Source organism: Hypanus sabinus, chromosome 4 (assembly GCF_030144855.1).
Source record: "Hypanus sabinus isolate sHypSab1 chromosome 4, sHypSab1.hap1, whole genome shotgun sequence".
Lineage (NCBI taxonomy): Eukaryota > Metazoa > Chordata > Chondrichthyes > Myliobatiformes > Dasyatidae > Hypanus > Hypanus sabinus.
The window spans coordinates 125,304,121-125,327,953 of NC_082709.1; the positions used below are offsets into that span (position 1 = coordinate 125,304,121).

Below are 23,833 nucleotides of genomic sequence, written 5' to 3' on the forward strand. Positions count from 1 at the left end.
GGTTTCTGTCTAAAATTTAACTTGTGGATCAAAGATTTCATTAAGGTGAAAACTTATCAGTTCTCTTCGTGTAACTAGTGGAATGAAATCATGAAACAGAATTATCTGAGCTGATTTTGGTGTAATTTTCAGTTATTGATATTGCAATTTTGAAAAATGACTTTGTACCTGTCCTCTAAATTCCTTTTTAAAATTGGTATCATTGAGTTATGTTTGATGTTGCATTTTAGTAATGTTCCAAAATATTAGCATTTCAGTCATAAGTTTAAATATTTCATTTTGGATTTCATATTTTTGTTGGAGAATATCTGGGACATATAAGATAAGACATAGGAACAGAATTAGGTTAATCAGCCATTGAGGCTGCTCTGCCATTCCATCATAGCTGATATATTATCCCTCAAACCCATTCTCTTGCCTTTTCCCTATAACCTTTGGTGCTCTTACTAATATAATCTTACTAATCCAGTCATATTAACAGCTGGATATGGTCATATACTTTATAAGTATTGGTATCTTGAACTTGGAGGGGTGGAAGGAGGTTCTTGCTTCTTGCCTGAAAAGTCCTCCTGTTTTATGGTTTAAAAAAAAAGGGATGCGTTGTTTCCCAGGTGGGAGAGTAATTGCTTCCAAAATTTTGGCAATGTTTTGTGATTGTTTTGAATCCTGCTTATTGAAATAACTGTTGCATTTGCCTAGCTACGAACAGCTGATGTATAATGTTCTGCATCTGATAGAAACATCTTAGTTTATTGTACATTCTGACCACGCATAACACTATTAATTACAAAGCAGCTATTCAATTATTTATTGAAACTTTAAAATGACAAAAGTTCATTCTAAACATTTAAAACTTCTCAAGCAGCCACCGTTATAGTAAACATTCTATCAGCCAATGAAAGCGCTTTACATATGCTCTGAGCCATTCACAGCCTATCATATATTTGTTCACGCTCTGTCTCCCCCACGTGGGTAAACGCTCTCGGCCTCTTGACAGTTCTATGTTTTTCACCCTTGTCTGGAAAATGGCCTGCAACTTCCAAAGAGGGTAGTACATCTAAGGTGTCTAGAAAAACATTAGCATGGCTGTGACTGCAAGTGATATGGTGTTTGGAAGCTGGGGAGCATCAGGTTGATGTTGGTGCCTCTTTGAAATTGGCTATATGAACGATTGGAACAATTATAGAAAATGCAGACAAGATAAAAGCTTCTGCAATGACTACCTCAAAGTTATCAATAATGAAGGTGACTCATTAAAGGAGCCACTTGCTTGAAAAATTGGAAGATAGGCTAAATATATGGATGGATGACCAAACACAACAAAACATGTCCCTAAGCCAGGTGATGATAATAATGGTCAAAGAAAGAAGCATCTTCAGTCAGATTCAAGAAGATGATGATACTTTGGGAACATTCACAGCCAGCAGAGGTTGGTTTGATAGATTTAGACAGCACAGTAACCTCCATAGCATACATATCTCTGGTGAGGTGGCTAGTTCTGACAGCAGGGCAGTTAAGGATGGCAATGTTGAAGAGTTACTGCAACGCATCCTGGGTGAATCTGACGACAAGGATGGAGAAGAAGAAATACCAGCACGAAACCTCACTGAAAATTTCCTCAGCATTAGCAGCACCACAGTCGCACAAATTATGGACCAGTTCATCGATAACTACCCTGATTGGGAGTGAAGCAATAAGGCAAAGAGGGGTGTTCTGGACATGATTTACTGCTACTGAGAACTGCTTTATAAGAGGAAACTTAAGGCAGTCAAATCTCTACTACATCGACTTGAAGAAGGCAAAGTTAGAGGAGGACCCGTGGCCTGGTCCCTCCTCTGAGATGTAACCACCACCCACTTCCTGCCACTGTTGCTGCTCCACTGGTGTACAGGTTAGGCCTACTTGCATGTTTGTTACTCCATGGACTACTATGTATACATAAAATAATATCATACACCTTGGGTTTGTTTTTTTAAAATAGATATATCAGGCGCACATGTCATTTGCTTAATGTTCTAATGACTCCGCATAGCACTCCAAATCCAAGGAATGTTTTCTCAGCGTTAAGCAGGGTCTGAATGTATTGAAATACAAATTTTGAGTTTTCCATTTTTCTTTATTTCTTAGCTTTCCTTTGTAATTTATTCATGGTGAGCTTTCAAACGTGTATGTTGAAATTGTGAAACCAGGAGATGTTTTCAAGAGAGCCAAGATAATTACACAGCTCTTTCAAAACGTTGAATTGAACAGCAAAGAAGGAACAAAAAGGATAGAGGTTTTTTGGCAGACTTTGTTTGTTTTGCTTATCAATTATTTTTTGAACTTTAAAGATGTTTTGGTTTAATTTAAATTATCAGGAACCTCTAGAGATACACACTGAGCAACTAGGCCCACTGTCATCTGCAATGCATCAATTTCTTCTTGATATTCAACACACCAAAAAGAGTGTTGTTACTCCAAAGGAGCTGTTCACTCAAGTCTGTAAAAAGTGAGTACTTGTGTTTGTCAGTGATATGGAAAGATGAAGCATGTTGTATTGTGACGATGCATTCTTTAGCGTTTGATCTCTCAAAACTTAATAACGAATAGAAACATTGCCTGGTTTTCCCATGGTAGTGCTAATTCTTCATAATAGTAGTGTTCAATTTATTTTTTTAATTTGATCTTTTTTGCAACAAAATGATGAGTAATGAGAACAGAAAGACTTGCATTCATATAATGTTTTACACAACTTCAGGAAATCCAAAGCATTATAGAAACTGATTATTTTGTGTGTTTGGTATGAAAATAGAGGCAGTGCAATATTCAGTAAGCAACAATGAAATAATTGACTTCTTTTAGAGTTATTTTGTACTTTATGATATCAGGAAAGGTGAGGTATGGCAAAACAGCCAATCAAGTAGAAACTGTAGGAAGTTGTAGATGCTCTCAGTAACCTGGAGGATTACAGGTGTGAGAACTGCCTCTACCTGCAGTGATTTGAATCTTTGGAAATGTCCATAAGACTGTAAGATTTAGGAACAGAAGTAGACCATTCGGCCCATCGAGTCTGGGCCTTTAGCATGAAAATGTCAGCTGGAAAGGCGACTGGAGTCACTGGCACAGCTACAAGACTGAGTTTATTGTTAGTATTGTTACAGAGATGGTCGCAAACAGTTTAAGAGGATGCTGATGAAGAGAATTGGCGACCATCAGCCAGACCAGAATGAGCAGTCAGGTGGTCCCTTGAGTGAATTTTGTTAACTTAATAACTTTGTTTTGGATACTCTTGAGAATGTTAGTTCCTTAAAGAAGTGCAGCTGAAGCCAGAGCCATGGTATTATGAATAGCTCAAGGGCACAAAAAGGGAAGAAATGTGACAGGGCAATAGCAAAGGGTGCTCGTATCCTTGCCATAGATGTAATTCCGGGATGGCATGTTGTTTCTGGTGCCATTGTCAAGGATGTCACAGAAAAGAGCAATGTGAATGGCAAGGTTGGAAAAGATCAGATGAGGTCTGCATTGTACCAACAACAGATGCAAATGAAAGAGAAGCCTGTGCAACTCGTAAAGTGTTTATAAAAGCAATACCTTAAAGGTATAGTTCATCTCTGAAATACTCCCAGTGTCATGTGCTAACATACTGATATAGGAAAATAGAATGCATGACTGGAGAGATGGTATGGGAAGGAGAAGTTTGGATTTCTGGGACGATGGAATATTTTCTGGGACAGGTGGGACATGTACAAGTCAAATGGACCAGTGTCTTCCTGTAGAGGTTTTCCAGTGCTTTTGGGGAGCGTTTAAAATAGACATGATGAACAATAACTGAGAAGAGTCAGGTTGGGGAAAAGTAAAGCTGAAAGTTAGGAATGTAGTTAATAAAAGTAACTGCAATGAAATCAGAAGGAAGGAGCACATGGGGTTAAAGTACAGAAGATTGTTAAAGCCAAATTTAAATGTCATGTGTCATGTCATGTGCCACTTCCCTTGCAGAAATATGGGTGTTGGGTGGCCAAAGCTGTGAAATAAATATTCTAGAATGTCTGACATATAGGAAGGTCAGGTAAGTAGGAAGGTGAAAAAGAAGCTGAGGTATCTAAGTGATGATAACTGTTAGATGGGATCTTTGTGCAGTAGATGGTAATGAAAATTATCCTTGGTAGATCTGAGTGGAATTGAGGGCAGAGCAAAAGTGTTGGTGGAATTGTTCCTGTGCCTCAGCAAGCAGATATCACATGGAGCATAGTAGAACTGAGGATGGTTTTATTCTTCTGCCATTTCTTTATTCCCTGTTAAAACTGCATGTAAAAGAAATAACATCATTCTGAAGTTATTTAATCCACTTGGACAGGGTAAATCAATTAAGTACCAACAGTGTTATAGAATTATATGCTGAGTGAGTGTCCAGATTTGTGTATTGGGGAGCCATTGAGGACACTAACTATATTAGATATAGGACAGTAGATTGTGAAAAGATTAATTCGTAAAGGGACTCCTGGGAAAGAGCGACAACGATTTGATAGAAATTTATTATGAGCGCAAAACTGATGTAGTTAGAATTGAAACAAACTATGAATGTGGAAGGTGTAGACTGGCTTTGGTAGATGGATAACTGTTGAAGGATTTGACAGTGGCAGCCATTGGCTGGAAATAAAATTAATTATTTATTTTAAGGGTAAAATAACAGGAAAATGGTAAGCAAAACAAAAGAGCTGGTCATTAACTTCAAGAAGGAAAGTGGTGCACATGCTTCAGTTTGCATCAAAGGTGCTAAGGTTGCAAGGGTTGAAAGCTTCAAATTCCTAGAAGTGAACATCACGAATACCATGTACAGAAGAGATTCACCAAAATGTTTATTTCCGGCGCATTCAATGGTAGTGGCTTCTACCATTGGTGGGGTCGACCAAAGGTGTTACTATCTTTTTCTATCGTACCTTTTATGATCACAAGACTCTGCTGGACATTAAGAGCTTAGGGTACTGCAGGTCTGCCCTCCAAGTGAGTTGCTCATTGGCAGAGAAACTGAAGGAGCTGGTCTTGCAGTGGATTGTGCAGCTGCCTGTGTCAGAGAGGAGTCTGTGTGGGAAGGTGGTGCGCGGTCTAACAGCAAATGGTCACCTTAGTTGCTTTTCTTGTGATCACAAGACCCTGTTGGACATTGTCAATATGGAATCCTGCAAGTCCAAGTCACTGATTTATTGGCGGATAGCGAGGGATTTGCATGGCCTTGGTCGTAGCGAGGATTAGGCCTCAAGATGCAATGTTTGCAGTTGCCCAGGATTGAAGTGTCAGAGTTGGTGCAGGTCTCTGGAGACGGTGTGGCACGGCATCCAAGCTGGAGTTGGACCAATTCCCCAGTGATTGCTCGATATTGTGTTGGACTGCAAATTGCTGCAACATTCATGGACACAGTCTTGGACTAAATTTTTTTTGTATGATTGTGTTATGCGCTATATGTGCCTCGTGCTGTGTATGATTGTTGGTACTGTGTTCTGTCCCTTGACCCCGGAGTAACGCTTCATTTGGCTGTTTTCATGGGTACTCATGTACTTGACAGAGTCATTTCTGTTGTGAGGGGACACTGGATAGGCTGAGTTTGTTCTCTTTGAAGTATAGAAAATTGAAGGGGGTCCTTACTGAATTATACAAAATTATAAGGCGTGCAGATATTAAGAAACATTTTTTCCAAGTAAAAGAAAATTCTCTAAGCAGAGGCGACTGCATCCAGACAGAACAGGTTTAGTAAGAAAGAAGAAAACTGGAGAGGATTTGAGGATTTTTTCTTTCACTCAGGATGATTGAAATTTGGAGTGCACTGTCAGAGGAGGTGGAAGAGGTCAGATGGCTTGTATTTCTTAGATCAAACAAAGAATGTCTTTTTTAAAAAATGCAGTGTAATTTCCTATGGGGACAGGAAGGGCCTCATATTAAGGGCTTCGGATATGAACCAGCAAGCGTTGGACTTTGAGGCATAAAATGACTCAAGGCTAAGTACAAGGAGCTGTGTTGGTTAAATAAGTTCTCTATTATAGATTTGTGACTTTATATGTTGTCTCTTCAAATCTTGTTTTTACTCAGGGCCGTGCGCTTTAAAGGGTTTCAACAGCAAGATAGCCAGGAGTTACTTCATTATTTATTAGATGGAATGAGAACCGAGGAGATCAAAGTAAGTAAATCCTTTGGTCATGTATAAATGTAGATAAAGTGTAGTACTGAAGTATCATAAGACAAGGGAGCAGAATTAAGCCATTGAGTCTCCTTTGCCATTCATTGCTGATTTACTTTCCTTCTCAATCCCATTCTTTTTGCCTTCTCTTTTGACATCCTTACTAATCAGGAATTTGTCAGCTTTTGCTTTAAATATACTGAATGACCTGACCTTCCCAGCTATCTCTGGCAATGAATTCCTCAGATTCAGCACTGCCTGGCAAAAGAAATTCCTCCTCATATCTGTTCTAAAGGGACACCATTTTATTTTGAGGCTCTGCCCTAGATTCTTCCATTATTAGAAACATTTTCTATGTCCACAATGTCTATACCTTTCAATATTTGGTACATTTCAATCTCAGCCCCCTCCTCTCCCCATTCTTCTAAACTCCAGTGAGTACAGGCCCAGAGCCATCAAATATTAGACTTCCCATTGTTAAGTACCCAGTAACTGTTTGTCTTACCAGCAAAGATAGAAGTGTCCATTGGAGTCTGGTACTATTTTCAAAACAGTTTTTATTAGTAAGATATACAAATCAATATCAACAATGCAAATATACAGATAATACACATTAGCAACACTAAGCCTAAAAGTGTGGGTATAATAATAATCAATAATAAACTATCGATGTCTAGCGGATAATGAATTGTCATATGTGAATATAAAGTTCAGTTCAGTTCGTACAGGCTGAGGTAGTTGTTGGTCAATGTGTTGTAATTGTTGGAGAGAGAGAGAGAAAGCAAGCAGTGACAGCCAGTCAAACCTTCCTTTACGATCCTGATCTGTCGATGTGTTGTTGTGGCCATTCAGGTATGACCCCTCTCGCATTTAGCTAGACCGTTCCTCTATGGTGGACTCATCACCCAGGCAAGGGTGGGGACACACACAAGCTCCCACCGGCCTCACTATAAACACTGTGAGTTAAAATTGACCGATCCCTTGTTCGTTCTCCGATGCCCCACACTTTCTTGTGGTTTCCAACACTTAAGCAGTACTCACTAGTGTGTCTCTTGGTGCGTCTGAGGGGTGTCTCCCCAGACCTCACTTTTATCCCTACTCACGGGGTCTCAGGTGTCAATCAGTTTTGAATGGCTTAGCCCATGAAACCAGCCCACTCCACTGAATTTTAATGAACAGAATAATACCAAGTAAACAGCCCTCTCCGTAGCCATAGGTCTTACAGGAGTCATAATATGGTGGAACAACAAGTCTCTTCTTCCCTGTGTTATCTCTCCCTTATCTGAAGCAAATGTTCCAGTCCAAGTATGTTTTTGTTCCATCTCTTTCTCTCTCATTATCAGCCTGGCAACAGTAACGGTTTGTAATTCTCCCAGGGGAGGGGGACTTGGGCAACCCTGCACCCTTCTGCCCACCAGAGCTGTTCATCCTTCGTAACACCATCCATCCATCTCTGGCAATGAATTCCACAGATTCACCACTGTCTGGCTGAAGAAGTTCCTCCTTATCTCTCCTTAAAGGGATATTCTATTTTGAAGTTTTGCCATTATACATCAACTCTCATTCCCGGGATCATTCTCATGAACTTCCACTGGACTCTCTGTAATGCCAGCATATCCTTTCTTAGATATGGAGCCCAAAACTATATATGCAGGCTGACCAATGCTTTAATAAGCCTCAGCATTACATCCTTGCTTTTATATTCTAGTCCTCTGGAAATGAATTAACATTACATTTGCCTTCCTTACTACAGGTTAATCGTTAAAGAATCATGATGCACTATGACTCCCAAATCACTTTTCAAATCTGATTTCTATATTCTCTCCCTGTTCAGAAAATAGTCTATGACCTACCATTCCATCTGCCACTTCCTTGCACGTTCTTCTAATCTGTCCCAAGTCATACTGCAGACTCCTTGCCTCTCCACCTATCTTTGTAACATCTGCAAATTTGGCCACTCAAATCCATCTTCCAGATTATTAACATGAAGAGTAGCACACTTAAACTTCTACTTCTGCAGAGCACCACAAGTTACAGCCAATTTATTCCCATTATTCCCATTCCTTTATTCCCATACTTTGCCTTCTGCCAGTTAGCCAACCTTTCTATTTGTGCTAGTTAGTATCTTTTCTGTAATATCATGGGTTACTGTATTGTTTAACTGCCTCATGTGCGGTAGCTTGTCAAAGACCTTCTGAAAATCCAAGTGCACGACACCCACTGACTCTCCTTTGTCTATCCTGCCTGTTTTTTCCTCAAAGAATTCCATCAGATTTGTCAGGCAAGATTTCCCCATAATGAAGCCATGTTGACTTTGGCCAACTTTATCATGCATCTCCAAGTTCCCCGAAACCTCATCCTTAATAATACTCACATCTTCCCAACCACTTAAGTCAGGCTAATTGGCTTATGATTTCCTGTCATTTGCCTCTCTCCCTTAAAGAGTGGAGGGACATTTATGATTCTTCCAGTCATTCATAACCAATCCACAATCTCTTTCAGAACCCTAAGATTCAGTTCATCTGATCCCAGTGATCTGACTACCTTCAGACTTTGCAACTTCCCCAGGCACTTTCTCCTTACTAATAGCAACTACACTCACTTCTGCCCTCTGACATCTCCAAATTTCTGCTGCTGTCCTCTACAGTGAAGATGGGTGCAAAATACTTCTTGAATTTGTATGCCATTTCATTGTTTCCCATTTCTGCCTCTTTCCCAGCAGTTTAGTGTCCACTCTTACCTTTCTTTTATTCCTTATATGTCAACAATCTTTTGGTATCCCCTTTTATGTTATTGCCTAGCTCATAGGTGTCAAACTCAAGGCCCGCAGGCCATATCCGGCCCGCGAGATCATTTTAGATAGATCTATTATTTTAATTATTAATAGCGCGGCGATATGAAGCCTATGATTGTAAGTTAATACCAATCATAAAAATAATGCTTGCTTAGCAGTCTTCTTCATAAAAAACGGAATTTGTGAAGTGAAACACTTTGTAGTTATAGCAGAGACTGAGACACATGAGAACAGGCGGAAAAAACGGAGGCAAAGAAAGCTGCGCTCGCACGCGCCCGACTGATCCGGCCCGCATGAAGCTGCATTTTGCCCAATCCGGCCTGTGGCCTAAAATGAGTTTGACACTCCTGGCCTAGCTCATCTTATTTCATCCCAATCCTCAAGCTTCCTACTAATTTTTGCTATATTGTATGCATTACTTTTGCTTTTATGCTATCTTTGACTTCTGTTGTCATCTATGGTTACCTCATCATCCCATTAGAATGCTGCTTCTTTGAAATGACCATGTATCATCTGAATTAATCCCAGAAACTCCAACCAAAGCTACTCATCTCCCCTTCCAATCAACTTTGGCCAGCTCCTCTCTATGCCTCTTCTCCCTCTCAAACTGCAGGGTGTACTATCATAATATTATCATATTATGATCACTGCCTCCCAAAGGGTTCCTTTACCTTAAGCTGCCTAATCAAATCTGGTTCATTACACAACACTCAATCACGAATTGCCTTTTCCCTAGTGAGCTCTGCCATAAGCTGCTCTAAAAAGCCATTTCATAAGCATTCTTCAAATTCCTTCTCTTGGGATCCGGTACAAACTTGATTTTTCCAATCTACCTGCAATATTGCAAACCCTAATGACCATCATAACATTCATCATAACCATCACAGCCATCATAACATTACTACAGTCCTTTTTTATCTTCCGTTGTAATTTGTATCCCACATCCTAGCTTACTGTTCGGACTACATAGGGCACCGTGATAGTGTAGTGATCAGTGTGACGCTATTACAGCTTGGGACGTTGGAGTTCGGAGTTCAAATCTGGTGTCCTCCAGAAGCAAGTTTATACGTTCCTTCCCGTGTGCGAGTGAGTTTCCTCCCACTGTCCAAAGATGTACTGGTTAGTTGGTCAATGTAAATTGTCCAGTGATTAGGCTAAGGTTAACTTGCTGGGTGGTGCAGCTCAACAGGCCAGAAGAGTCAGTTTGGTGCTGTAAGTGAACAAACTTCTGTCAGGGTCTTTTTATCTTTGCAGTTTCTTAACTACCCACAAGGATTCTGCATCTTCTAGTCCTATATTGTTTCTTTCTAATGATTTAATTTCTCTTTTTTTAAAAGCGACAAAGCTACCATACCCTCTTTAACCACCTTCCTTTCTTTGATAGGATGTGTGTCATTGGATGTTAAGCTCCTAGATCTTTTAACTATGGCTCAGTGATTCCCACAATGTCATACCTGCCAATTTCTAACTGCACTACAAGATCATCTGCCTTATTTCGTATACTATCTGCTTTCAGTCCTGTATTCCCCATGTCTCTATTGTCTTTTCTATTGTCTCCCTGTTGCCTGAAGTTCAATTCTTATTCCTTTCTAAACTTTGCTATGTATTCTCGACCTCTCCTGCACTCTCCTTCACTTTCACTTTACCCATATTTTTCCACTTTAAATATTTTTATTAGTTCCTGCATAGAGAAATAGAGTACAAGATATATAAGTCAAAAGAAAAAAGTACCAAATACATTGTATTAAAATTACAGTTACAATCACAAAAACCTGTATTCATAAAATGAAATTAAATTGTAATATTGAAATATAATAATTTTGTTATACAGAAAAAAAAATCTAAACCTACTACCAAAGCCAGAGCTGTTAGGAAAAGCAAGAAAAAAGGGGAAAAAACCCTTATATAATAGAATATATTATTAGCCACCATCTGTAGTTTTACAACAAATCAAAGATTTTGAAAGTAACTCAAAAATGGTCCCCATAATGTATAAAAGTCTTGGCTAGATTCAAAAACTGAATGACAGATCTTCTCTAAATTTAAGCATGACATAACATCCCGTAGCCATTGAGCATGAGTAGGCGGAACAGCATCCTTCCATTTAAGCAAGAATGCCCTCCTAGCTATAAGAGAAATAAAAGCCAAAATATGCAAATCAGGAGTCTCCAAAATAAAGTCTTTTCCTCCAACAATACCAAATAATGCGGTCAAAGGGTTAGGCTTAAAATTTACCTTGAAAAGTACTGAGAAAGTTTGGAGTACTTCCTTCCAGTAATGTTCAAGGCTCGGTCCAAAATAAGTGAATTAATGAGGTGACCAGTTTATTAGTGTCCTTTTTACAAAATTCAGTAAGGTAAAAAAGTTTTCATTAAATAGGTATTTTATAATTCTTGGTAATTGTTACACCCAAATAGGTAAATTGATTTCTTACTATTTTAAAAGGAAGGTTAGTATTAATTGATAACAAATTATTCAGAGGAAAAAGTTCACTCTTATGTAAGTTCAGTTTGTATCCTGAAAACTGGCTAAAACAAGAAAGTAGAGAAAGCACAGGAGGTAGTGAAGGCTCGTCATATTTTTCCTAGTTGTTGAATCCAAGCAATTCAATTTATCTTAAAGCCCTATCCACAGCCCTAGTTATGCGATTCACCAGAATCTTGGTTCCATCGTGGTTCAGGTGGAGTCCGTCACATTGTAGCAGTTTCCTCCTTCCCCAGTGCTGATACCAGTCAACATCTCCTTTCACACTAGTCTTTAGGCCATGCATTTAACTCTCAGATCTTATTAGCCCTTTGCCCATTTGCACATGGAACCTGTAACTATCCAGTGATGATTACCTATTTGGTTCTATGTTGTAATTTAGTCCCTCGCAGCTCAAATTTCCTTAGCAGAACCTATTTTCTTCCTTTATCGTTAGTACCCACATGGACCCCAACAATGGTTCTTTCTCCTACCTCTCTGAATTCCTGTGCAGATCTGACGAGATCTCCCAAACTCTGCACCATGCAGACAACACAGCCTTTGGGACTCTATTCTTACAACAGGGAATTGTATTCTCCTGACTATACTATCCCTAATTCTCTTCTCTTTCCCCCACCCCCTTGAATGGCTCACTGAACCATGGTGCCATGGTTCGGTTTCTCATCCTTCCTGTAACCCCCACACTCATCCTCACAGGGAGCAACAAACTCAAGACGTGTTGAGCTGAGGCTCCTCCAGCACTATATTGAATTTTCCTACTTGCCTCACTTGCAGTTACACCTTCTTGTCCCTGGCCATAGATGGAATTTGAAGTAGTTAATCTAATGGGTGTGACTGTCTCCTGAAACAGTATCCAGGTAGCTCCCTCCTTCTCTGATGCATCTGTTCTCAAAAATCAAACATGATTTCCTGTAGTTTCACAAAGTAACTATTTTATAAGCAGCGTTTTATATGTACATAGACTTATTTTACGAGTTCCTTTGGAGCAGTCCAACATGCAGATCTAGTTTTGTGCAGTTTCTAACGTCTACCAATCCCATCTTTGTATTGCAGGCAATCCACTTCTGTGTACGTACACTTTTGTAAATTTTGTGGGCTGTGAGTTCAGAAAAAGGGATTCGTTTGCTTTATTGTCTTAGTTTCAGAATCATTTCATTTCAATACCTTCAGAAATGTATATAATTACTTGCAACATACAAGCACACTATAGAGTAGGAGTTCCCAACCTTCTTTATGCCATGGACCTCTACCATTAACCAAGGGGTCAGTGGATCCAAGGTTGCGAATCCCCTGTTATGGAGTATGCCGGGGTAGCTCATGAAAGAAAAATCTGGGATCTGGCAACATTAAAACTGATATGTGGCTGTAATTTAAAGAAAAACTTTGTAAAAATGTACATGTTGCATAGCTTCCGATGCTGAGGTCATAGAAATTAGTCCATGATTGAGTGCACCAATTTAATTGTGGATGTAATTGAATTTGTGAATCAGGACAGGATTGTTGACAAAAATTAAAGCTTTTCGTCCTCGTCCACCTAAATAAATTTAATATGAATTTTCCACTTTCAGTTGTGGATGGTCAGATCTTTTTTAGTTAAAATTGATTTGGATAAATCAAAATTCATTCACTTAACTGAATACACATCAATACAGGCATTTAAGGATGGTCTGATGTTCGGCTAAGACATCTGATATTGAGGCAAAAAATAAATTTCAATAAACAAGATAGAGCAATAGAGTGGAGGGTATTATGAATAATTCAGATAAGTATTGATTTAACTTTAACCAAGAATGTCACTAATTCAGGAAAAGTATGATGTAGAGTTATAACTTTTTAGTCCAGCTGTGCTTTATTAAAACTAACAGCACTGTTCCATAGACTTTGAGGACAGTACCTTTAACTTGAAGTAACAACACTATAAAATTCCCCCACTGTCAATGGTTTGTAACTGTAAAGCAAAATGCTGGACCCTAGCTATCTTGTATGTTTTGCTGTTTCTTTTGTTCTTAGCTGCAGCTGTAATCTGTTGAGTAACCTAGAACTGAAATCCAAATACTGACTGTGGTTGTATTGCTGCATTCAACCTGCTTTCACAATAGACTTCAATTAATCTTGTTGCCCAAAGTCAAAAGCTTTCCATTGTAAAGAAGCTGAGTTGAAAATGGTAATTCTCGACTTCGATTTTGGCAGCAAACCCGGATTATTGATTTATTCATGATCTTGTTGAAATGAATACTCAGTCTCTTTCATTCTTAGATTGGACAGTGAAAACAGTCATATTTATTTGGGTCATTAATCAAGCTTTGTTGTCTTTACAGAGTGCTTGATGGATTGGAAAAAATGTAAATTAAGATTTTAGCTGACTTGATTGATATTTCAGAATTAAATAAGTAAAATGCTTTGATGTTTTGCCACATAGAATTTAGTTATTGCCATTCATTCATTGCCTTGTTTTTTATTTATTAAATGCAACTAAGCAGTAAGTACATTGTGGAATTTAGAGTTCTGTGTTTTGTAAGTATAATCCAGATTTTTGTAACTGTATGGAGGTTGTTAAATAGTTGAGATTAAGGAGATTGGAGTATTGGATGGAATTGCTTGCTTTACAGTTTTGATTGTATAATTGAAACTATATTTATATTCTAGAAATTATTTTTTGAAACTATCTTTTAATTTTATTTCATATCAGCGATTTGGTGCTGCCATTTTAAAAGCCTTAAATTATCCTTCAGAGAAGAGAGAAGATGAAGAATCCAGGAAAATCAGGAAAGGTAATGCCATATCATTGCATGTACCTATCGGAACTTCCCTAGTGGCTCATTGTCTACATGTGCTAGTGACCTGGGTTCAATCTGGACGTTGGAAGCTGTATGCATGTGCTCTGTTAGCGCATGGTTTCCCCAAGTATTGCAGTTTCTTCTCATATCCCAAAGATGTATGGTTTAATTAACCACTAAGTATAAGTTCCACAGATACTGGTAAATTTGAAGGAAGTTGATGAGAATTTGGTGGAAATGAAATGGGATTAGTGTAAATGGATGCTAGATAGTTGGCATGGATTTGCTGTGCCAAGAGGCCTGTGTGACTCAGATGAGCTGAACTTGATGTAGTATATTATGACTCCCTGTTTTGTTCCACACAAGAAGAATGGATATTAAGTGAATCTAATTGGATGCACAAATTTGAAGACCTAAAAGCAAAAGTATTATAGTAACCCTTTTAAAGGAGTACATGTCCTGTTTGTGATTTGCTACAGGACCCAAAAGCAGCCATTTGTTCAAATTTAAGCAAATATGCAAAAACTATCAGGAACTTGTATAAAGGACAGTTGTATCTGAATATTTGGTAATCATAGCCAATACCATTTGATACTCTTTAATCTCTCTGGTTTAGCACTGTAACGACAAACACCATGTTGTACTAGATTTGCATGTTTATAATTCAGAGCATCATTGTCTCAAAGAATTTTTTTTTATAAAACTGAGTAAGAAGGGAACTCTATAATAATGTTAGTCATAAGGTAGTCATTCTTGCTTTCTCATATAAAAAATGTTAAATCATTTGTTTTCCCCTTTTCAGTATATGAAAATGAAGCTTCCATGCTGAATTTTGTTGATCAGGTTTTTGGTGGGACTTTGACAAATACAATCATGTGTGAGGAATGTAAAATGGTAAGGTTGATTACATGATAAATAAGATAAACTTTTACAGATATGGTGTGAACTTAAAAAAATGCTTTGTGTACATAGATGTCCTTCATAATTTTTGTTTGCCATAAGTTTGCATGCCTGATTTCTTTCTTCCCTCCTGAAGGTGTTCACTTAATGAGAAGCAACTTGATAGTGCCTTGTATCCACAGTACCATCTGCATTGAGCAAGTCATTAGATATTGGGACTGTTACAATAGGGTCATATCCTCACTTCCCTCGTGGATTCATAGAAAAGATCCCTAGAACCTGAATGGGGCTCTAAACTTGCATTCTTTGTGGGAATTGCAGCAGTACTAGTCATGCAGTGACCAAGTCCCTATAAACAGAGCATGGAATTTTAAACCGATGCTTGTCCACTCTTGATGATAAATCTTGCAAAGCTACTGTAGTATGTAAACTGAATAACAAATTAACTGAGGTTGTGATCTGCATTGAGCATGTAGCTGGTAATTTAACAGTAATGAACATTTTTGTCCTCTTGTGACATTTCATTAGAGGTAATAATACAAGGTCCTTTGGTTTAGATTATATATCTGGTATATAGGGTGTGCCCATGACACCACTATTTTCTTGTTTTAAAAAAAAACAGCTTAATGTACTTAATGCTGCCATATCAGTATTCTCCATGGGGCTTTCATAAAATGAAACTACTTATAATCCCATTTTTGAAACCCAGGATGCTTTGTTTTGAAGAACAGTTGAGAATGTGTGCTGTTTTTAAAGATATGGGGTTGAGTGTTTTTGAGGATATGTACATACAAAATGTTTTGTGTACCAAGATGTAATTATTATGATTAATTAAAATCAAAGGAATAGATAGTATTATTTAATAGTTTGAGCTGGTTAGTACCAGGTTAATAGCATGACTCTTTAGCAGTGTGGAGAAACAGACCTATGTCCGTAGGGTCTATGTCCATAGATCTCTCAAAGTTGCTGCACCAGTTGGTGGGGTGATTAAGAAAGCTTATGGTATGTTGGTGGTCTTCATTAGGCAAGGGACTGAGGTAATGTTGCAGCTCCATTAAAATGGTTAGACCAGACGGAGTAATGGGTTCCCTTCTGTGGTCACTTCACAGTAGCAAGAATGTCGAAGCTTTAGACAGTGCAGAGGAGATTTAGCAGGATGCTGCCTGGATTAGAGAGCATGTTTTATGAGGAAAGGTTGAGTGAGCTAGGCATTTCTCTTTGGAGTGAAGGAAAATGAGAAGTGACTTGATAGAAGTGTACAAGGTTTTAAGAGGCATAGATAGAGGACAGCTAGCTCCTTTTCCACAGGGCGGCAATAACATATGAGAGAACATAATTTTAAGCTGATCGGACAAAATTATAGGGGAAATTTTGGAGGTTGGATTTTTGAATACAGTGGTAAGTGCATGGTAACTGCCAGAGGTGATAGTAGAGGTAGATACATTAGGGACATTTAAGTAACTTTTATATTGGCACACGAATGAAAACAAAATGGAGGGCGCTGTGGGAGGAAATTCTTAGATTGATCTTGGAGTAAGTTTAAAAAGTCAGCACATCATAGGCTGAAGGATCTGTACTGTGCTGTAATGATCTATACTCTGTTACGAGTGCATAGTATAGTTGGGTGAAGGGCATGGTTGGCTCAGCTGTGTCTTCCCCCTAATTAACCACCCTTGCATTATATTAGGAATAAAAGAACAGTCAGAATCTGAATTTAATTGACTTTATATCTTATATTCTTCACCTACATAAGGAGTAAAAATCCTTAGGTTACATCTCCGTCTAAATGTGCAATGTACAAATTATAGTAGTATGTACTGAAACTGCAACTGTTAAAGGAATGTCATTGCAACAGTTGAAGAGGTAAAAATATTTTAATTACATCAATAATAAATTACTTAAAATATGAATATTTTGTGACTTACTCTACAGGTTACATTAGTGAAAGAAACCTTTTTAGACTTGTCACTACCTGTTTTGGATGATCAGGTAAAATATTGCCTTTTTTAAAATTTGATTTGATTGTGAGGGAAATGTGTAGAAGTTTAATAATCAGAGGCATATTTTACTTGTGGGCATTACTGCTTTGTTCTGAATTTTAAAAATAATTGCTATTTACTTTCCTATCAATGTCCTTTAATGACATAATTAGAGATGATGTAGTAGAGGATAGAGTGAGGTTGGCCTCACCTTTTGTTTGATTTGTATCTTAATTTTCACCATCGGTTGGTAGATAACAATCACTTTGAGAGTTTGAGCTTATTTTCCGTCAAACTAAAAGCCATGGTCAGATAGTCAGTGGTTAGATACCCTAACTCTCTCTCTGAACTACCTGTGTAAATGTTCTTTTGTGTGTGTCATTTTCTTCAGTTGGATAATTATTCATTTGTATAATAACTTGTTCAGGTGTGCATGACAATCATTGGACTTGGCTGTGGAAATGTCTACAGTCAATGAGAAAAAGAGTGGCTACTTAAATCTCTATTGCCATTCATTCAAATTAGTTTATTTCATCATAATCAGTTTCTGGTCTTGGTTCTATATGACTTCCCTAACAAAAACAACCTGCACCTGTCTTTTGTGTACTGGATGAAGAAAAAACTTCTTGGCTTTGCTAATGAATGGTCTAACACCTTATATTTTTAAAATTCCTTTTCCAGATTCTATTACGCACTTCAAGTGTGTTCACTTGACCCAGTCAACTCCATAATTCACATCAGGTCGTTGACAATCCGAATATTGAATATTTTTACTGGTAGTTCACATCTTTATCTTAAGGCATCCAAAGATCTTGACACTGGGAAGGAGTTAGTAACTATTATGAGTATTTTAAAATATAATATAATTTTTGTCCTTGTAAGGTATCATTGTATGAGGCTGAGTCATTAAATCTCTTATAGCAAAGTTGTGCAAACAAGTGTTTGGTATTAGTTAATAGTTATTTGTTTGTTTCTCTGATGCAACATGGTTTCCTATGTTTGACCTCCATCTGCAGAGCAGTTAATTCACAATTAATTAGTGCACTTAATTGTGGTGTTTTATTGCAGGGGGACAAGAAGAAATTCCAGGGAAAGGGTGGAAGAAACACTACTGAAAATGATGAAAATGAAAATCTTGGTCGTTGTAATGGAAATTTTATCTCTAAGGACAGAAATGAAATTTCAACTGGCCCGAGCAAATATGAACAAAAGAAGGCAAAGAAACAAGCTAAAAAGCAAGCCAAAGTAAAGATCCCTCTTCTGTAATCAAACTATTTGTCATTTTGTGTCATAGAAGTTTGGAGTTCATTTGGTGCCTCAGTCTCTTCTGGATCTCTGCGTAACAATCCAAGCTAATTCCAGTGGCACTCTCTACTGAACACCTCCACCCCTCACAATTTACTCTATGGCCTATTTCAGCTTCTTGTCTACGTACTGGCCTTCAGTCGCTCCATACAAAAACAAAGCTGGTTCCCACTTCCATGATGTTTATATCTAGCTCAGTTTTTCATCTTGTCTTTAACTCATCACAGTGCCTGACCAACTTATAGTCTTGAAATTTATCTAATTGAAGAAATGACCTAAGATATTTCCTTCAGTCATTATCATATGCTCAGTTCCCTGTACGCTGATTCCATCCTTCCCCCTGATTACTATGTGCTCTTTTGTTAATTGCATTATATTATATCTGTAAATGTTATGTTTTGCTTTGTTTTAGCACCATCGCCAACAGCAGAAATCTCAAGCGAAAACGCTTAGTTTAGAGGATTCCAGTGTCAAATGTTCTTTGGATGAAGGTCAGAGAGGAAAACTTGATGCCTCTGCAGAAGGCAATGAAGACCTAGACTCAAATGGCATTGAAGCAGAGGCCTCTCCAGAATCAGATAAATGTGACAGCTTATCAACTGACCATTGTCTTGCGACCACAGCAAAAGAAACAGTGGCAGTTAATGGTCAAGAAGTGAGCCAAGAAAATCTAGATGTTGAAGAAGGCAGCAAATCTGCCGAAACTGAACAAAAAGAAAGGCACTCTGATTCCCATAACTCCAAGGACTCTGACACTTCAGATACATTAGAGTCGAACAGAATTTCAGAGGACCTAGTTAGTGGATCCAGTGAAGATGATGAAACTATTACCAATAATATGAATAAACTGAATCTCAATGAGTACGTGACAAATCATGATGAAATAACTTCAAATCAAGTGGAGTGTGAGAGTGATTCTGGAACTTCAAATGATCGACTCTCTTCCATTAAAACTGAACAGGTGTTGTTTTTGGATCCGGAGAAAGCATTTTGCACATCTACAAACGGGAAGCTGCTAAGTGGAAAAGACTGCTCTATTGAGGCTTGTTTACAGCAGTTCACTCAGATAGAAAATCTCACCGGAGCAAATAAACTACTTTGTGAAAAATGTACCCAAAGGCAGTACAAAAGTGGAATGAAGAGCAATGCAAATGGTAGTAAAGCAATTTCAAATCTGTGCCTTTCATTACAGCTGCCTATCATGTATCTGGTGTTAACTTGTTGAAAAGTATGATACTAGTTAGCATTGCATCACTTCGGCTAATTCTAGAACTCAAATTTAATTCTTAGTTGTATCAAGTCTTTAAAGTTAGGTGCAACAATAATGCTTACAGGAAAAAGGATGATGTATTCGCAACAGGTGTCCAAATACATAGTCAAAAGAAAGTTTTTAAGCAGTGTCAAGGGAGAGAGAGAGAGAGGTGAGTCTGCACAGCTGAAGTTATGTCTGCCAGTGACGGGAGTATAGAATGTGTTGGGAGATCAAAGTGGTGAGGGGAAGAACAGAGGATTTCCTGCAGGGATGAATTGGATGAGTTTAACTTGGATTGGATCCAGATTGTGGGTAATTTATTGGTGAACAGTGATTCAGTATAGATTAATTTGAATGGGTGTGTAAAGAGTTGCGTATAGGGGAGAAGAGGTCATTGTGATGGACGATTTGTTGAAACCCCATAATGACTATTCTAATGCTCATCTTCCGTTAGAATAGTCAGTCCGGGATTTCAACAAAAGCTTGAACAGTGGATGTGATTTACTTTCTGTCACTAGAAACACAAAGGCCTATACTTAACAGCATGGTTATTAAATCATATATGCAAACTTACAATTCCAAGTGCAAGTTAGTAAAAATGCTTCTATTGCTAAATCAAAAGGTCATAATAATTTTGCACTCTATTTACCCAGGTTGGGGCTAATTGAGTTTTGTGATGATGTATTTTGATCTTTTGCTTTCATTATGTTCAGTATTGACAGAAAACTCTTTAGTTGTATGCTTAAGAGCAAAAGTAGTCGTTAATTAGCAAACTGCTTGCTTTGCAATGGAATTCATTGCATATTGAATCTTTTTTCTCTTTTTTTAAAACACGTTAGCAGATGACAAGTGGGTGTATAGGAATGCCAAGAAACAAACACTTATTTCGTCATTTCCCCCAATTCTTATACTTCATTTGAAAAGGTTTCATCAGGTAATTGTTATTTTTGGTATTCCGATTTCTGTGTTTCATCATTGTATTTCATTTAAAAGTCAAGTGACTTGTGGATAATGTCTGTTACAACAGTGAAAAATTATTTTGGAGAATACCTTCTACTTTGGGATCTTAGTTTGTTTATGTTTTCATGGGATATCATTGTCCACATCTGGGAAGTACTGACCTCGATGCTGTAATTGTGACCATCTTCAAGAAAAATGACAAGTAGAGCTGTGATAATTGCAGGGAAATCTCCCTACTATCTGCTACAGGAAAAACCATTGCCCACCTTCTCCCCATGGCCAAGGAGCCACTCATTATGTCACAGCATGGCTTCCAACCATCTCCAGGCAGATTGGACAGTATTTTTGTGGGGTAACAAGATCATGAAAAGTGCAGGCAATAGCTCCAACCATTTCACATGACTACCTTCATTCTTTCAAAAGCCTTTGATTTTATCGATCTGGAACTATGATTAGGCTGACTACAGAAATTCCTCTCAAACTTGTGTTTGCTGCATATGGCAGGCAAACTGCAATACTAACTAACAAGTCAACATCAGAATTGTGAAGACCAGTGTCAACATTTTGTCCTGTCCCAACATGTCATACTTTCAGTTTTACTTGTCAGCTTCAACATACCTGCTTTGGGAATAGAGCAAATCTTCAGAACTAATAGGAAATTGTATAACCTGCAGTCTACATCATCAGAGCTAAGGTCAGTCAAATCTTATTTGTTGAACTGCAGTATCAGGACAACAGTTCAGTTTGCACACATTCAGAGAGAGAACTCTGAAACTTCATCAACTTGTTCACTAACGTATACAAGTGAATGGTCCTTGCACTAAACATCTGCAAAGCTGCACCTCATTGCATTCAAACAAGAAATGTTCATAGTGAAAATGTAGGCCGTTTCCCATACCTCGGGAGTCCTCCCCTGGTGAAGGCAGACATCAGTAATGAAAACCCTTAAATGCAGCCTTGGCTTGACGGCAGTGATCCCTGCCCTCCTGTGAGCTTCTTGCACCTGATCTGCCTACAACAGGGACTTCAAAATAATGAAAAAAACTTCAGCATTGCCTTCATAAAATCCTCCAAATTCCTGGGAAGGTAAGGGAACCAATGAAAGGCTCGTTTCTACAGCTACATTATAGCACCACATTATTTGGAATCAGATACTTAGTCTGAGTTGTATTTTGAGATGAGATCTGTGAAAGTGTTGCAGTTCCTGCATTAGCTACCTCCAAATGGAGTGGAACCGATTCATCCACAATCCTGAATTTTCCTACAATGAATTTGCATTAGCGACATAAGTGACTCCCATTTTAATAGTATTGCCCAACAGTCCAGAAATTAGAGACTTAAGAGTATGAAAGATGCTGTGTAAACGCAAGTGTTTTATGTTTTAACCAGTTTTCAACAAACCTTTTTAGATGCCCATGCCAAACTATTTTTCTGCCGATATACCTCTGATGTCACTTTCAAGGAATTATGTACCTGTATTCCCAGATCCCTCTGTTTTACCTCACTCCTCAGTGACCTACAGTTCACTCTGTAAATCATGCTGGTTCAGATCCCGCTGCCAGCTTTAATACCTTTCCTTGCTGCCCACTGCACTAACAATCAAGTTTGCTGATCTAGTTTACCCAGTCATCCAAATCATTAATATAGTTGACAAACAACAACTGACCCAGTACTGATCCCTGTGGCCTATCACTAATCACAGGCCTCTGGTCAGAGAGGCAACCATCGACTACCACTCTCTGGCTTCTCCTGCTTAAGCCAATGTTGAATCCATTTTACTACTTCATCCTGAATGCCAAGAGACTGAAGCTTTTGGACCACACTCCCATGCAGGATTTTCTCAAAGGCTGCCTTAAACTCCATATACACAACATGCCTTGCCCTTCCTTCATAAACTTTCTTGGTAACTTAATAAGACCTAACACACATACAAAGACATGTTGACTATCCCTAATCAGGCCCTAAATATCCAAATCTTATTTATGCTGTTCCTGGAATACCTTTGAATAGTTTACCTACTACTGAAATCAGGCTCTTCACCCTATAATTTACCTGTTTATTCTTGGAGCTTTTGTGAACAATAGAACATTAGCTTTCCTCTAGTCGTTGAACATTTCGCCCACAGCTAAGGATGTTCCAAATACCTCTGACAGGGCCCCTGCAATCTCTACAGTAGCCTCTCGCAAGATTCAAGGGGACACCTTATCAGGTTCTGAGGACTTATACACCCTAATTTGCCTCTAGACATCAAGCACCTCCTCTTCTGTAATCTGGATATAGTCAATGACCTCCCTACTGTTTTGCCTCACTTCTATAGACTGTCCATCTTCTGAGTAAATACAAATGCAACAAATCCATTTAAGATCTCCCACATCTCTTTCAGCTCCATGCATAGGTAACCAAGACAATTTTGTCCCTTGCTATCCTTTTGTTCTTAACATTTGCATAGATTCTCCTTAACCTTGTCTACCAGAGCAACTCCATGCCTTCTTACAGCCCTCCTGATTTTCCTCTTGTGTTCTCTTGCACTTATACTCAAGCATCTTGTTTGTTTCTTGCTGCCTGTACCTGCTTTGCACCTCCTTTTTCTTAACTGGCATTTCAGAATCCCTTAAAAACCAAAGTACCTTAAATTGTTAGCCTTGCATTTTATTCTAACAGGAAAATACAAACTCTGTACTCTAGATATTTCACTTTTGAAGGCCTCCCACTTACCTTTGCCTTAAAACCTATCCATCTACACCAGCTAGATCCTTTCTTATGCTATCAAAATTGACCTTTCTCCAAATTTGAATCTCAACCCAAGGACCAGTCCTGTCCTCCTTCCTAATTATCTTGAAACTAATGATATTATGATCACTAGATCTAAAGTGTTCCCCTACACACATTTATCATCTGCCCTGTCTTGTTCCCTAATAGGAGATCCTGTATCGTGCTCTCTCTGTTTGGGACCTCTGTCTTGATTATGCAAATTATCCAGGATACGTTTAACAAACTATATCCCATACATTCTTTTTAAAGTATAGATGTCCCAGCCAATATGTGAAGAGTTTAAAATCACCCACTATCACAACTTTATTTTTCTTGCAACTGTCTGCTATCTTTCTAAAGAATTTGCTTCTCTAAATCCCATTGACTTTTGGGAGGTCTATAATATAGTTCCATTAACGTTGTCATTCCTTTATTATTCCTCTGTTCAACCCATATAGCCTCAGTGGATGAGTCCTCCACTGT

The 23,833-nt window shown here is 38.3% G+C and overlaps 1 protein-coding gene across 10 annotated transcripts in view; it reads left to right on the forward strand.

Annotated features, from left to right (window-relative positions):
• The window catches only part of usp16 (ubiquitin specific peptidase 16), a 62,495-nt gene that overhangs the window by 33,781 nt on the left and 4,881 nt on the right, over positions 1 to 23,833 (forward strand). For 9 of the 10 annotated variants that reach the window (XM_059968095.1, XM_059968101.1, XM_059968098.1 and 6 more), the window contains 8 exons: positions 2,358 to 2,488; positions 6,061 to 6,148; positions 14,116 to 14,197; positions 15,006 to 15,097; positions 17,036 to 17,092; positions 18,151 to 18,327; positions 18,800 to 19,541; positions 20,479 to 20,573. In XM_059968095.1, coding sequence (XP_059824078.1) covers positions 2,358 to 2,488; positions 6,061 to 6,148; positions 14,116 to 14,197; positions 15,006 to 15,097; positions 17,036 to 17,092; positions 18,151 to 18,327; positions 18,800 to 19,541; positions 20,479 to 20,573 — 1,464 coding nt within the window. The remainder of the gene's footprint in view (positions 1 to 2,357; positions 2,489 to 6,060; positions 6,149 to 14,115; positions 14,198 to 15,005; positions 15,098 to 17,035; positions 17,093 to 18,150; positions 18,328 to 18,799; positions 19,542 to 20,478; positions 20,574 to 23,833) is intronic. The other variant, XM_059968100.1, reaches the window with a different exon arrangement.